At 54.3% G+C, this 16,093-nt stretch overlaps 1 protein-coding gene across 1 annotated transcript; it reads left to right on the forward strand.

Annotated features, from left to right (window-relative positions):
• The first annotated feature begins 10,007 nt into the window (after positions 1 to 10,007).
• EDN2 (endothelin 2) lies at positions 10,008 to 15,292 on the forward strand. Its single transcript, XM_005529867.3, has 5 exons — positions 10,008 to 10,143; positions 10,367 to 10,499; positions 11,498 to 11,617; positions 12,526 to 12,630; positions 13,315 to 15,292. Exons 1-5 carry the CDS (start codon positions 10,086 to 10,088, stop codon positions 13,424 to 13,426), a joined length of 528 nt encoding a protein of 175 aa, XP_005529924.1. The 5' UTR covers positions 10,008 to 10,085; the 3' UTR covers positions 13,427 to 15,292.
• Positions 15,293 to 16,093: the final 801 nt, after the last annotated feature.

Genomic DNA, 16,093 nt, shown 5'->3' on the forward strand with positions numbered 1-16,093 from the left:
TCCCTTCCCTTCCCTTCCCTTCCCTTCCCTTCCCTTCCCTTCCCTTCCCTTCCCTTCCCTTCCCTTCCCTTCCCTTCCCTTCCCGCACCTTCCCGCACCTTCCCGCACCTTCCCTTCCCGCACCTTCCCTTCCCTTCCCTTCCCGCACCTTCCCTTCCCGCACCTTCCCTTCCCTTCCCTTCCCTTCCCTTCCCTTCCCTTCCCTTCCCTTCCCTTCCCTTCCCTTCCCTTCCCTACCCTTTCCTTCCCTTCGCTTCCCTTCCCTTCCCTTCCCTTCCCTTCCCTTCCCTTCCCTTCCCTTCCCTTCCCTTCCCTTCCCTTCCCTTCCCTTCCCTTCCCTTCCCGCACCTTCCCGCACCTTCCCGCACCTTCCCGCACCTTCCCGCACCTTCCCTTCCCGCACCTTCCCTTCCCGCACCTTCCCGCACCTTCCCGCACCTTCCCTTCCCAATATTCAAATGCAGCCCCTTGGGCTGAATCACAGCCACAGCCGGTGTTGATAAACATCCTTCACAAATCAATCCTCCACAACCCTCTCCAAACAATCCTCCTGATTGTTCTGAAACCACCAAACCAGCAGCAGAGGTCACAAAATCAGTCGTCGTTATGGATTTTGCAACTCCTCGTATCATCTTTGGAACGGGCTGTGTAATTTAGGCTTAAATTTAGGTTTCAAACTGCAACACTTGTTTTAATACGCTAAAATGTTGTTTAAGATAAGAGAAAATTGCAATTTTCGCTCACAATAACACATTCCTGCGACCTGAGATAAAATTGCTTCTGATAATATTTTTTTTTTTTTTAAAATATGAAACTCCAAATAATTTGACGTCATTTTAGGTCGGAATAGAAAATCACAGAATTCCCAGCAGAGCAGAAAATCGGATTGCTCCCCTCAGCTTTGATCCCTCTGGACTTGGAGTCAAATCCCCAGAATTCCAAGCTGGAAGAATGGAATTTCATGGCAAACTGGTTAACCAGTAACTGAAATTACAGCTCCATCTGGCCAAGGGCAGAGACATCCAGCAAGAAGACACTGCCCAGACTGATCCCGTGCCAGGTCCTCCTTGGGATTCCTCAGCACCTAATTACTCCCACTTTAATTAAACTTTCTTGTACAACTTTCCTTGTTTCCTTCCCTAACTGATCTGCTGCTGGAGCCTCTCATCTCCTCCCAGAAAAGAGCTGGATGGAAATTATGACCATCTTGGAGATGTTTTTGCAGCTTTGTTGGGTTTTTTTTCCCCCTTAAATTGAGTGGTTCTGACATCTTTTAAAAAGGAGATGTTTTGGAAAGATGCAAGTCTGATTAAAATGTGGTATTTTGACAGATTTTTTTTTCTTTTTCCCCTACAATTTTGAGTCCCTGAGTAAGGAAAATTAAATAAATTAAATTGTTTTCCAACCAAATGCAAGACTGAGAGCTGGAATAACTTTGCTGAAGGAAAAAAATTCAAAAACTCAAGAGTTAATTTCTCCTCTAGCCCTAATTTAGGGAGAAAAGCAAGATATTCTCAGTGTTCACAATTTTTAGCGTTTCAGCATCAGCACTTTTTTCTGGAAAACCTTTGTAACCCCTCTGGGTGCTGCCATGGATCTGCACATTGTTCAGAACAATGGGATCCGTCCTGCAGGCGGCACAATCAATGCCCCAATGCGCCAATAAACCATATCAATAATTAATAATTAACCCCCTATTAAAGTGCTGAGGTGTAAAGGGCAGACACTTGCATTTTGTTTGTTTTCCTCGCTTTTCTCCGAGCTTTATGTCACCATCCAGAGGGACTTTGGCAGCCTGGGGAAGGGGGGGCCTGGGAGAACCTCGAGGGGTTCACAAAGGCCAAGTGCAAGGTCCTGCACCTGGGGAATCCCAAGGGCGAGCAGGGGCTGGGGGAACGGATCAAAACCAGCCCTGGAGGGGAAGGAATCGGGGATTTTGAGGGGGTTAAAAGCTCAGCAGTGAAGGTTTGCAGCCCCAAAAGCACCCCCATGTCCTGGGATGCATCCAAGGAATCCTGAGCAGCAGCTTGAGGAACAGCTTCTCCTTCTCTGCTCTTCTCAGGTGATTCCCCACCTGCAGAGCTGCTCCAGCCCTGGGAAATCCAACATCAGCAGCACCTGGAGAGAGCCCAGAGGAGCCCCTGGAGCTGCTCCAGGGCTGGAGCCCCTCTGGAGCCAGGCTGGGAGAGCTGGGGGTGCTCAGCTGGAGAGGAGAAGCTCCAGGGAGAGCTCAGAGCCCCCTCCAGGGCCTGCAGGGGCTCCAGGAGAGCTGGAGAGGGACTGGGGACAAGGCCTGCAGGGACAGGACACAGGGAATGGCTTGAGATTGGAAAAGGGGAGATTTGGGTGGGATCTTGGGCAGGAATTGTTCCCTGGCAGGGTGGGGAGGGGCTGGGCTGGAATTGCCAGAGCAGCTGTGGCTGTCCCTGGATCCCTGGCAGTGCCCAAGGCCAGGCTGGACATTGGGGCTGGAGCAGCCTGGGACAGTGGGAGGTGTCCCTGCCCATGAGCTTTAGGGTTCCTTCCCTCCCAAACCATTCTGGGATTTTCTCTTTAACTTCTGGATTGTTCTCTGCATGAATTTTTGTCCCTGACTGATTTTTGCAGCTCCCTTACCCCAGCTTACCCCACACATCTCCCCTAGAAAAAAAAAGACGAGGTCAGGAATGGATTTAAGCTGCTGAACATTTCCAAACTGATTGCTGGAAGTCACTTTGTGACACCTGACCTGTTCCCACTGCTGTGCCTGAACCTGGAGCACCTCGGCAAGGGGGTTTTGTGCCTGTCCAGGTGCCAGGAGCCCCTCCAGGCTTGTCCCAGCTGGAAGCAGCCCTGTTGCACAAGCTGCTCCCCTGCACTTGCTGCAGAGGCTCACAAAGCACGGAGGCAGCTCCCAGGTGGTGATTAATTGCATGACACCTATTGTAATTACAAATTCCAGGTCACTCATCGTGCTGGAAAGCTTGAAGGGGTTCAGCCATCAGGGTGGAGCCAAGGCAGACATCCCTGTTAAAGTGTTCCAATGAACACTCAACACACCAGGAATGTCTCCACGGGGCTGGTTAAACACACGCTGCACTTTGCTTTTCTTGCCTTTTGGGCACTGAAATGTGTGATCGGGCAGGCACACGGGACTGGCTGTAATTGTCATTCACTTTATTAAAAAAAAACCTTTCTTAACTGCAAATATTTCCTTTTCCATCCACAGAGAAAGGGGGAATGCTCTGCTTCCCAGGAAAGGAGCAGAGTTGGGAGCCTTTGGAGCCCTGACATTTTCGGAAATCCTCAGCAGATTTCTTGGTGTGGGAGAGCTGCAAATTTTTTCAGTGTTTCCCTTTTTGAGAGCTCCCAGAGCAGGATGGAAAGGTGTCACAGGAGCATGTTGATTATGATTTTAAAGGTCTGTGGTTTGTGACTGTCACCAGCAGAAGGCAGTGCCAGAAGGGGCCAGGTTTGGCTGCTCCTGAAGGTTTTATCCAGCTCTAATAGAACAGGAGAGCCCTGCATGAAGCTAAATGTGCTGACCACGCATCCATACATTCCCAATATTCCCAGTTTACCCAGTACTTCCCTGGATTTAATTCAGCCTCGTGTCCCAGAGGAACATCTTGCCTCCCCCCACTTTTATCTGACTCAAAGCCTGGTCACTTTGTGTAAATTTAATGACATTTGTGTAGCGGGGTCAGGATCTGCAGCCAGACAGCTCAGGCCATGTCACAGGTCTCAGAGACATTCCTTTTGTTTTCTCTCTCAGATCACACCTCTCTCTTCCTGCCCCGGAGTTCCCTGCCTGACAGACATCCCAGGGCATCCCATCAGCACCAGAATCCCAGGAACACCAAATGTGCCCTGATCAGTGGATTCTGAGAGCTCCAGTTAAAGGGCAAAGCCCTGCAGAAAGGGATCAGGATTTGCTTCCATTCCTGTGCTTCCACTTTGCTGTCCCACAGCCACTGGCGGCCACTGGAATTCAAATTCTTGGGCAGGAAAGTGTCCCCAGGTCCTTCGGGACAGCACCTCTGGCTTGGTCTCTTCTGCCTGAAGAGCAGGACTGGATAATCCATCCCTGGAGAGCAGGACTGGATAATCCATCCCTGGAGAGCAGGACTGGATAATCCATCCCTGGAGAGCAGGACTGGATAATCCATCCCTGGAGAGCAGAACTGGATAATCCATCCCTGGAGGGCAGAACTGGATAATCCATCCCTGGAGAGCAGGACTGGATAATCCATCCCTGGAGAGCAGGACTGGATAATCCATCCCTACAGAACAGAACTGGATAATCCATCCCTGGAGAGCAGAACTGGATAATCTGGAACAGAACTGGATAATCCATCCCTGGATAGCAGAACTGGATAATCCATCCCTGGAGAGCAGAACTGGATAATCCAACCCTGGAGAGCAGAACTGGATAATCCATCCCTGGAGAGCAGAACTGGATAATCCATCCCTGGAGAGCAGAACTGGATAATCCATCCCTGGAGAGCAGAACTGGATAATCCATCCCTGGAGAGCAGAACTGGATAATCCATCCCTGGAGAGCAGAACTGGATAATCCATCCCTGGAGAGCAGGATTGGATAATCCATCCCTGGAGAGCAGAACTGGATAATCCATCCCTGGAGAGCAGGACTGGATAATCCATCCCTGGAGAGCAGGATTGGATAATCCATCCCTGGAGAGCAGAACTGGATAATCCATCCCTGGAGAGCAGAACTGGATAATCCATCCCTGGAGAGCAGAACTGGATAATCCAGAACAGAACTGGATAATCCATCCCTGGAGAGCAGGACTGGATAATCTAGAACAGAACTGGATAATCCATCCCTGGAGAGCAGAATTGGATAATCCATCCCTGGAGAGCAGAACTGGATAATCCATCCATGGAGAGCAGAACTGGATAATCCAACCCTGGAGAGCAGGACTGGATAATCCAACCCTGGAGAGCAGGACTGGATAATCCATCAGGATACCAAGCAATCATTCCTCATCAGGCCTGATTCCAGCAGGCTGGCCCTTGGCACAGTGGCCTGCCATGGGGACAGGTCACAGCCTGACCTTCCTGGATGTCACAAGCGGTCCTTGCCAAGGCCACCTGCCCCTTCCCACCTCCCTGGGAAGGATGGAGCCAGCACATCCCAGGATCTTCCTCTCCCTGTGTGACCCCCACCTTCTGCCCTGGGGACACCTTCACCTTCAGGTGCAGCAGAGACCCCTCGTGTTTGTGGGGTGGGCAGAGGCAGCAGAGCCAATGCCTGGGGCCAGGCTGCCTCTGCCCAGCCCTGAGAGGGACCCTGGGGTTCCCTGGGAGCCTCAGGAGGGGAAAACATGTGGAGATCCCACTGTGACCACAACAAAGAGCCCTTGGGGGTGTGTCCGGACAGCCACAAACACAGGACAGATCTGTCAGCCAGCCACACACACACATGCATGGCTTTGTGTTTCTCTCCTCAGGGCTGCATTTCAGGACTGGCTGGGACTCACTGGGTTACTTTTGCTGCTGAAATCCCATGTTCAGCTCCAGCAAGCGCCACCTCCCCTGGGACAGTGCAGAAGGGACAGAGCTGGGGTGGCTGCAGGGAAACCAAGTGGGACCTTGCAGAGAAAATCTTGGAGAGGTGAGTCTGGATTTTCAGTAACAGCCGAAGAACAAAGCCAGCCCAAGCCCTGAGGGTGGCCCAGCTCTGACAGTCCTCCCATGGCACCAGTTCCCATCAAGAGAAAGGAGCCAAAAGGGAATTCAAGAGCTGCCTCAGGAGAGGCCTGGATGCTGCAAATGAACTTCAGGATATTCTCCACAGAGCTGGCTTTAAGCCAAAATAAGGAGAAGCTGGGATCTGGAGGATTCCTTTGTATTGTTCTTGTTGTTTAGTAGCCTTAAAAAATAACAATTAATAAAAACTGTTAAAAAATTGTTGAAATTATTGAAAAAAATTTGTTGAAATTCCCCAGCCACCACTGTTTGTGCAGAACTCTCTCCTGAGCCCCTGGCCATCCTCAGCACCTTTGGAAACCCATGGACAACGCTCCAGATTCGCTCTTTGTCAGCTCAAAGCCTCACAGAGCTGAGGAAACTCTGCCCCTTTGCCTTGCAAGTATCCAGACCGTGGTGCTCACCCTGTTTTCAGTGTGTGAGACATCTCCTTCAGCCTCCCTGAACCTCACTGAGATCCTCCCCGCCAGCAGCGAGCTGTGATTTATTACATCTGATGTGCTGAGCTGGGGAGGGCAGGGGGAGCAGTGAAAATCCCAAAGGAAGCCTCACTTGACAATGTCTCTTTCCTGCATTTCCTCACAGCGGCTCCGTGGGGGATGACCAACGCTGGAAAAATGTTGCTCATGTCCCGGGACAAGAATTATGATTATTTGCTGGGCTGCCATCCACCATGGGGAATTCTGGCTCGTGACATCACCCCATTGTTCCTGCTGGTGCCAAGAGCACGCTGAGATCCCGACTGCTCAATGGTTAAAGGCCTTTCCTGTTTGCTCACTCCTTGTTTCCAAACAGTGCCGCTCGTGAGGGCCGCATGGGATGTCTCCTGTCTTGGGCTGGTTTGTCCCTTTCGTCATGTCTGCCTGGAACTCCTCACAGTGACATGAACAATGTGCTCCCGCAGTCAGAAACAAAAGGGAAAAAATAACCGCGGGAGGCAAAGCCCATCTTTGGCATTTAGGACCCCGTGCACGCCTTTGTTCCTTCTTTGGGAGCCGTGTTTGTGCAGCACGCCCGGCCCTGCTCCAGCCCTGTTGTTTTTCTTTGTGATTTTAGTTTGGTGATAGTGCCAGGAGGGTTGGCCTCGGGAAGCTGGCCGTGATCCTTATCAGGGGAACAGCGGGGACAGTGGCAGGAGCTGTGCAGGTTCTCCATGCTCTGGAGGTCAAGGAGAACCACGGCTCCCAGAGAGGGCTGATCCCCCAGCCCACAGCACGAGGGGATCGAACATCTGTGGGTGTGGGACACCAAAATATGAGATCTAAATGTATCACCAGAGATGCTGAAGGGTCAGGAGGGGCCACAGGAGGAGCAGCTGAGGGCACTTGGAGTGTCCAGCTGGAGCAGAGCACAGCGAGGGCAGAGCTCAGGGATCTGCAGCTCCCATCTCTGCTCTGGGACAGGGACAGCACCCAGGGAACGGCTGCAGCTGGGCCAGGCCAGGCTCAGGCTGCATTTAGGGAAAGGTTCTTCCCCCAGAGGTGCTGGCACTGCCCAGGCTCCCCAGGGAATGGGCACGGCCCCGAGGCTGCCGGAGCTGCAGGAGCCTTTGGACAGCGCTCCAGGGATGCCCAGGCTGGGGCTGTTGGGGGGTCTGGGCAGGGCTGGAGCTGCACTGGATGATCCTGTGGGTCCCTTCCAGCTCAGAATATTCCATGATTCAACCTAAACCAAGCAGGTACTCTTGGAAGCACCACAGACACCAGAACAATCACTGAACCACGGAATCACTAAGGTTGGAAAAGACCTCCAAGATCACTGAGTCCCTGTGAGGATGTGTTTGGTGCTGAAGCAGCTGCTCCACCTCCTCTTTGGGCATTCTCCCTCATGCGCCGTAAAGGCAAAACAACTTTTTAAAGTGTTGTTTTTCCACAGGAACTCTTTAGCTCTGGACAAAGCTCTCAGAGCTGGCTCAGTTCAAAGCCAGTTCAGTGCCAGCCCCACCTCGTCTCTGCAGGGTTCCCACATCCCTGTGAGAAACAGCGGCACTCATCCCTAGCCCCACGTCCTGCGGGATCTTTGAAGCTCTGGTGCCAAACATCCCAAGGTGTGCTGCTCAGGTTGGTGCCTGCTCAGCACAGGAGGGCTTTTCCTGGAGAAAAAAAGGGAATTCAGGCTCCCATCCACAGGCAGGGATGAGCACGAGGGTGTAACATCTGCTCCGATTTCAGCCTGGTGGGATTTATGGGAAAGGAAGACAACAGTTGAGAAATCTTTGGATGAAAGGCCTGGTTTGTGAAGGTGTTTTTGCACCTGGCATGACAGGCAGATAGCAGCAGGCACTTCCAGCCTCACACAGATTGCAGCTACGTGGAGCTCCAGCTGCTCCTTGGCAACGTGAGCTGGGTGACAGAGCCCCAGCCACAAAAGAGGAGGAAATTCCTTGGACCCAGATGCCCAAATCTTGGGGTCAGCTTGAGACTGTGGCTCCTTGCACGAGGGCTCTGTGTGACAGGGCTGATCCCTTCAGCAAACCAACTCCTCACGGGCAGCACCCCTTCAAAGACAGCGCCCTTTTTTGTACAAAATGATGTCATTTACTCGCCAGCCTTCCCACGGGGTGAGCAAACACGGCTGCGTTGCCTTCCCCACGTCCAGGGGATCGTCTTTCAGCCCGCAGTGGCCTGGATGAGGAGCGCAGGAACGGCAGCCAAGGCAGATTTATTGTATCACTGGGCTGGCATCTGGAATGTCACACACAACTCTGACACAACTCTGAAACTTGGCACAGCTGGAATATGGGCAGTAACAGGTAATGCTGCTTTTGTGTTTCCCTGTTTTCTTTAGAATAATTGTTGCACTGGTACAGAGGTTAAACACTTCCCTCTGTTTGCTTTGTTTTATGAGCTCTATCTTGATTTTCTTATTAATTTATCATTTGCATTCTGCCTGATTTTCACTGCCTGGCACATTCTCTACTGTGTTATTTTCCTGGCGTGCCCATACACACATTTTTCATCCTCCCTGGCCTCTGTGCCCCCTCACTTTGTGCCTTCTGTAAATGTCTGTGCTCTCCTGTGCGGTTTCTTTGCTCCCACTGTTTTTTCCCTGCACACACCCCCCGTGTGCACTTTGCATGAGCACAGAGAGCGATTCCCACCGCTGCTTGGACCAAGAGAATGTCAAATCCTCCAGACTTTGCCTGCAGGACTGCAGTCATCACCTGTTTTACTTCCACGAGCTGCTGTGAGCAGAAGCTCTGGCTCAGGATCCATTTTCCTCACTCTCCCTCCCTGCACTTTTCCTTATTTCCCTTTCTTTTCCCACGTGCACGTGTTCCTGTGCATGAGACCTCAGTGCGGCTGTAATTGCCACCACCTTGCATCTGCCCATGACAACAGGGCCATAAAAAGCTGAACTGCTCATGGTAAACAAATAAAATACACTCCCTTTCCCAAGAAGTTTTTGAGGACCTCTTGCAAAAGGCAAACGCGGGGATTTTGCTTTTCTAAACCACTCGCAGGATTTGCCCAAGATTTGCCATTCCTGGAGCTGCCATTCCAAGCTGGATCGGTGTTCCCAAGGAATTCGGGGTGCCTGGAAGCTGTGATCCATCCCTGGCATGGTCAGGACCCAACACTTGCCCGGAGGAATTTCCTCCTTCTGCCTGACACACCACAGGCAAGGTGAAGGGCTTTGACTCCTCCTGGTGCAGGCCAGGAGGAGACTGTGCTTCACATGATTTCAATCCCAAAAATCTGCAGATAATGGCAAATGTGCCACATGAATGCTGAAGCAAAACTAGACAGTGCTCGGGCTTATTTATTGCAATAAATTTTAATTGCTCCAAGTAGGAAAAGTTTTAAAGTTGATTTAGAGGAAAGAAAGGGAAAGCCAAGACTGTCATTGAATGAACTGAGCAGAGATTTCAAGCGACATTATCAATTCACATTTTCATTAAGCTGAGTCAAATTAAGACATTTCAACTGAAAACTTGACTTTGATCTTGAATCCTGCCCACTTTGCGCGGTTTTAAGCATCCCCCGTGGGCGGGGGAGATGCGGGGAGGCTCCCAGGGGGACTCTGCCCGCAGACCCCGCTGCTCTCTCTGCCTCCACCGCATCCCCAGCCGCGCTCGGGACCCCTCGGGGCTCACTCCTCCCCGCATCCCGGACACCATCCCCGGTGTGCCCGGCGCTTTCTCCGCGGGTCCGGGCAGGCGGAGGGAGGCGGGGAGGAGCGGGGGCTCCGCGCCGCCCCACGCGAGCCCGGCGTTCCCCGGGGGCGGAGCGGCTGACGCGGCGGGCCGCGGCTATAAAGCACCTGCCGGGGGCCCGCCGGCTCCAGAGCAGCTCGGCGGCTCGGCTGGAAGAGCCGGGACAGCAGGAAAAGCCCAGGAGAAGCCCTAAAGCCGGCAGCGCAGAGCCGCGGTCATGGGCAGCCACCCCGGCGTGCTGCTGGCGCTCGCCCTCTGCGCCCTGCTGGAAGCCGGTGAGCCCCGGGCTGGAGCAGGGCTCGGTGCCCCGGGGGTGCCCGCACGGGAGGGGGGATCCCCTGAGCCCCCTTGGCACTGGGAGGGGGTCCTGGGGTGCCCGGGGGTGCGGGACCCTCGCTCCGGGGAGCTCCCGGCGCTCCCGCGGCACGGGGACACCGGAGGGGACACGGAGCGGCCGCTCATCCCTCCCTCCCTCCCTCCCTCCTTGTGCCGCTGCAGGTCTGGGCCATCCCCCGGCCGAGTCGCACCTGGCCGCGCCGCCGAGGAGCAAGCGATGTTCCTGCAACAGCTGGCTGGATAAGGAATGCATCTACTTCTGTCACCTGGACATCATCTGGGTCAACACACCTGGGTGAGCAGGAGCGCGGCGCTCGGGGTGGCTCTGCTGATGGGCAGGGGCTGTACCTTCCGCTGGAGCAGGGTGGGAAAGGCTCCCGGGGCTGCGGGGCTCTGGCAGCACCTGCTCCAAGGTGCACGGGCAGCCGAGAAAGGGACAAACTGTGCTGCTGCTGCTCAGGTGTTTGTCCAAACCCCAGGGCTCGGGCTGAAAGCACAGGGCGCTGCTCCCTCCCGGGCTCGGCTTTTCCTGAGGTTTGCACCTCTGCGAGCCCGGAGCAACACGGAGATGTTGTGGCTGCAAGTCGGGGAAGTTCCTCTCCCCGCTCGCAGCCGGTAACGCCGGCTGCCTCCTGCCAGTATTGTTAATGAGACAGCGGAGGGCTGGCACTGCCAAGTGCTGCCCTCAGGAATGCCGGAGCAGCTTTCCCAGCGCTTCCAGACCCGTGGCCATCGCACTGGAGCACAACACATGCGCTCAGGTGTGGTTATAATCGCGCTCGCTGACATGCATTTACAACTCGCTGCTTGCTCGGGGAGTAGCTGCAGTCCCTGCCAATCCTCTGGGAGAGGAGATTGCCATCAGCAGAGCGTGCTCGCAGCTCCGGGCTGTGAGCACAAGAACCGGCTCTGGCCCCGAGACGTGTCGGGCTGTGCGGTGCCCTGTGTTAAACCCGCAGGGCAGGAGAGCCCTGGCACCTGAGCTGGGCTGGGCCAGCCGAGCTGTGCCACCCATGGCAGCCCATGTGGCAGCCCTGGCACGGGCACCTGGGCTGCTGCAAGGAGAGAAAAGTGCCCGTCCCAGCCAGCACAGATATCTCCAAACAGGGAGGGGTGAGCTGCGAGAGGAGCTGGAGTTTAAAGGCTCAGACCTATCGGTGACCTTTTCACCGTGTGTCTATAGATGAGCCTTTATTATCCTGGCACTGGCTTGGCCGCCTCCCAGGACCCTGTTATAAACCTGTTGGCCAATAAAAAGCTGGTGGCATAGCTGAATTCCTTTGTGTTTCCCAGGCACACCGCTCCCTACGGCTTGGGCAGCCCGCCAAGGCGGCGCAAGAGGTCGGCGGGCAGGTGCGAGTGCCGGCACTCCAGGGACAGCTTCTGTGCCACCTTCTGCCAGGGCAGGCCTGGGTAAGCGCTGGGGATGCTCGGGGTGAGAGGCAGGCCGGGCTCAGGAGCCCCAGGGTCTGCCCAGCTCCCTGGGGATGGCTCTTTGCCAGCAGCTGGGATTTGTCTGGTGGCTTTTTTCTCCCCTCCCGAGAGCCCTGGCGGTGTCAGGGGGTGCTTTGGGTGAGAGGCAGCAGTTCCACCTCCATCCCTGCTGCTGCTGCTGGGGAAGGGCTGGGTGTGCTGGTGGGAACGGGGAGCTGGCGTGGGGATGGGACAAGTGAGGGTGTGGAACTTTGGGACACCAGTGTCCCCTGCACCGCTCAGAGGGGAGAGCTGGCAGCATGTGGGAGCTGGGACAAGTGAGAGTGTGGATTTTTGGAATCCCAGTGTCCCCTGCTCAGAGGGGAGAGCTGGCAGCATGTGGGATCTGGGACAAGTGAGGGTGTGGGTTTTTGGGACACCAGTGTCCCCTGCACCGCTCAGAGGGGAGAGCTGGCAGCATGTGGGAGCTGGGACAAGTGAGGGTGTGGGTTTTTGGGACCCCAGTGTCCCCTGCACGGCTCAGAGGGGAGCAGAGAAGGGCTGCTCCGAGCTGGGACTCAGCAGCCAAATGTCCCATGGCCACCTCAGCTGATGGTGCCTGTGGGGTCTCAGTTCAGCTTCAGCAGCGCTGCTGAAGGCAGGGACGTCGCTGTGGATATCTGTCATTAATTCCATAGCCAGGCAATCCCCGATCATTAAATATGCCTGTGAATAGAGGAGCTCTGGCCCGAGGGAACAGCAGTCAAAGTGAGCGGTGAATAGCTCCCAAATAGCTGCAATTAACCCTTCAAAGCCGTGCATTCAGCTGTCTGTCACCGGGCCAGGCTCCCCCTGAGCTCCCCGCAGCCTGGCTCTGGGTGGCTCAGGCTTCTCCTCTTGCTCTTCAGGTACCTCCAGAGTCTGAAGCTCCCCATGAGCTCCGGAGCATCAGCGAGGTCTCTGCAGAGCGGTGCCACGAGGCCTCCCCACCACGGGCTGCTGAGAGCTCTCAGGTGAGCAGGGCACCTAAACCCACTCTGAAAATGTGGGATTGTGGCTCCAGGCTGCAGTTACCACTCAGACCTGACCTTCTGCCGCCTGCCTGCCTCCTCCTGTCCCCTTTAAACGGGGAGACTTGGCTCTTTCTGCTCCATCTGAGGGAGCCAGGGCTGTGTGTGCCCTTCCCAAACCAGAGAAATGCCACACAAAATGTAGTTCTTGGTTGGAGTGGGGAGTTCCTCTGGTGTGGGACAGGCAGATGGACAGAAGAGGGAGAGGGGGATGGCATCACCTAGGAAGATAATTTCTTGGGCAGCAACTTCAAACAAAGGACAGAGCTTTTCTAACCCCACATCAGGGAATTTGGGGAGAAACAACAACCCCAGGAGTGGAACTGAGCGAAAGGCAAATTAATGAATTGGTGGCAATTAAATCAGAGGCAGTGGGGGCGCTTTCTGAAAGGTGGATTTGGGGAAGCAGCACTTTGGGTCATCCTTGAACCCTCAGCCACCTCACTGGGCTTGGTGGAGCCCCACTGTGCCTTAATCCAGCTGTGGACAGAAATTCCTGCTCTTCCTTCCCCCATCTCCTGCCTCCCAGCAAATTGTGGTGGGGGTGGGGATAAATGCCATAACTTGGGGTACTGAGTAGGGGGCAGATGGGCTGGGGAGTGACCACGGTGTCCCTTCTGCTCCCAGGGACCTCAGGGCCTCCAGCCCGCGCTCCAGCCACCGCCAGCAGCGCTCCCGGAGGGACACACAGCCACCGGCTCTGCCCTGGGAAAAAAACACCTGGAGGAAGAAGAGATAAGAGGCAGGTGCACACCAAGCTCACCAGAAGAATTTGGAGTCCTGTGGGTGCCACCAGCTCCGCTGCTGGCTGTTGGAGCTGAAGGGAAGGCCGTGAGCGGAAGGAAGTGGAAGTCTCCGTGCTCCTGCTGCGTGATCCGGCACTCGAGGGACTGCTGTAAAGGGAAAAACTCTCTCCATACAGCCAGAGAAGTGTCCTGGAGCTGAATTGTGCCTTTTTGGATCAGGCAAGGGTCGTGCTGGAGCAGCACCAGCCAGACCCTGCCCTGGAGCCTCGGCAGGGGCTCAGCCCACATGTGATGGGTGAACTGGGGGGCTCTGGGCAGTGCTGGACCCAGCCCATGTGTGGTGGGTGAACTGGGGGGCTCTGGGCAGTGCTGGACCTGGCCCATCGCTGGCCTGGGCTGCTCTGCCTCGGAGCTGGCCCCGTCCAGAGGGGTTTGGCTGCTCACTGTGGTCAGGGAAGAGCTGCCCCCAGCCCGAGCCCACCTTTGCACTATTCTGTCAGTCAGTGCCTGTGGATGAAGCTGCTGTGGTGGAACAGCTCTCAGTTTGTATTAAAAGTTTATTTCATCGTCACCTGGAGCCAGCTGAGCAGTCAAGGGCGCTCACTGGCTGAGAAATCACTGGGGTGAATTTCCACTGAGGTCCTGGCTGAGGTGGAGGATCAGTTAGCCCAGGGAGGGCAGCAAAGCCAGGTGTGGCTGCTGTGGGGCTGGCTTTGAGCAGGGCTTGAGCCTGGTCTGGGTCTGTGACCCCATCTCTTCTCCTTGGACATCCCCTCAGTGAGGATTTCCAGCTCCTGAATACCCCAGCTCTGCCTGAAGGGAAGGGCTGGGGCAGAGAGGGGTGGTGAGGAGAGGGCAGCAAAGCCTGGCTTGCTGCTTGGCTTAGGGCAGCTCTGAGTCAGGCTCTGGGCAGTAAATGACCACCCAGGGGTGTCAGGTCACCGTGGGAAGGGGAACCTGGGTGGGGAATGCATCAGGTGAGGGGCAGCCAGGTAGGGATGGTGTGGAGGGAAGGACTGGTGGGAACAGGGCTGGAGCTGGGTGATCTTTAAGGTCCATTCCAACCCAAACCCCGCCGTGATTCTGTAAGAGAGCACAGCCCTGTCTGAGCTTAGGCTCGGGTTTTAACCCAGATCTGCTGGCTCAGGGGAGAGAAAGAAAAATTTGGGAAAACCACTGAGCCCAGGGCCTAGAAACCAACCTTGCAGGCAAGGGCAGCCTCATGGCTCCGGAGCTGTGCCACAAATGCACTTTTGTCTGCCTGGGCAGAGCTCTATAGGAACCCAGGGCTGCACCTGGGCAGGTGGAGAGCTGCTCTCCACTGCTGGGTCCTCTGCTGCCCACGCCAGGACTGCACAGGAGCTTTGGAAAGGCTGCTTGAAGTTGGTGGTGGACCAAAATCTGTGGCTGTTGCATGTGTAGTCCCAATGGACAAGAAAAAGAATTCCTTGATTTTGCTTTAAGCCCTGGAGAGGGGAAAAATAAGACCAATTGATTGTATTGTGAATCAAACGGCAGATTAATCATTTGGTCCCCAAAGCTGCAGAGAATCTGTTTTTATCTTTGACCTTCTGAAGGTTGGAGTCACTCTAAAAAAACCGAAAGAAGAAAATCCTGAAAGGGTTTGTTCCAGAGGAAATTTTGCACATGATTTAATGTGAGTAATTTAAAATAAAACTTCTGCTGTAAAGTACTCTGTCAATCTCCTCGTGTGTGTAATGTCCCAGCCTGAAGTGACTTATTGCACACCTGCCATATGTAGCATCCTGAAATCTGTATATTTATTTAAATCTATTGATTTTTTTTCTTAGACAGTGATTTTCAAGATGTAATTTGTAATAAATAATGAGAATGGTCAATGGTGCTTTCCTTCCTTCTGTGGTGGTGGGTGATGTGAAAGGAATCCAGGTGGCCAAAAGGAGTGGGAATGGGGAGGCTGGGAATGGTCCTGGGCACATTTCAGTTCCAAGTGAACCCATCTAGAATCCATCTGGCTGGCTTAAACATTCCTGAACTTCACACCTTCTTCCTGGATTTCTCTGGGAACAGGGAAGGGAAGTCATCCCCTGGTGGTTGTGGATGTGGGACCAGTTTGGATCCCTGCGCTGAGGGATCCTGGTGGTGTTTGCCCATGGCTGAGTCCAATCCTCCCCTGTGGCTGTGGGGTCAGCAGGGCAGGGACAGACCTTCAGATCTGGGAAGGGATCATTTTTTAAATTATTATTAATTATATTATTGTTGTTGTTATTATTATTATTATTAGCACAGCTCAAAAGCCATCATCTAAAGGATGATGTGAAGATGCTGAAGGCTCAGGAGGGGCCCCAGCCATTCCTATTCCCTGATTTTCCTGGCTGAGCTGCCTCTCCCATGGCCAAGCCTCCACCCCAGGGCTTGGTGTGAAAACCAGACTCCCTCAGATGTTTCTGTGACAATAAATCATCACTCCTGGGACTTTAATGATAAAAAGGACCTGGAATTAGAGGTGAAAGGGGGGAAAAGGTACCTTGAACCAGTGTGAATTTCCTGTGTGGTATGTACAATACCTGCAGTGAAATTCTCCCCTCTTCTGCTCAGCTGAACTCCAGAACAGGCCTGGAGTGGTTTTGGTTTTGGTTTCATTTCCATGGTGTCCTGCTGGGGCCGATTCCAGTGGTGTC

Source organism: Pseudopodoces humilis, chromosome 27, assembly GCF_049639895.1.
Source record: "Pseudopodoces humilis isolate 2021_Gansu_Grassland_sample_001 chromosome 27, ASM4963989v1, whole genome shotgun sequence".
Classification (NCBI taxonomy): Eukaryota; Metazoa; Chordata; class Aves; order Passeriformes; family Paridae; genus Pseudopodoces; species Pseudopodoces humilis.

Coding starts and splice junctions, on each gene's coding strand:
- EDN2 (XM_005529867.3), top strand. CDS start 10,086: ATGGGCAGCCACCCCGGCGTGCTGCTGGCGCTCGCCCTCTGCGCCCTG. Junction 10,500..11,497: donor ATCTGGGTCAACACACCTGG/GTGAGCAGGAGC, acceptor TGTGTTTCCCAG/GCACACCGCTCCCTACGGCT. Junction 11,618..12,525: donor TTCTGCCAGGGCAGGCCTGG/GTAAGCGCTGGG, acceptor CTTGCTCTTCAG/GTACCTCCAGAGTCTGAAGC.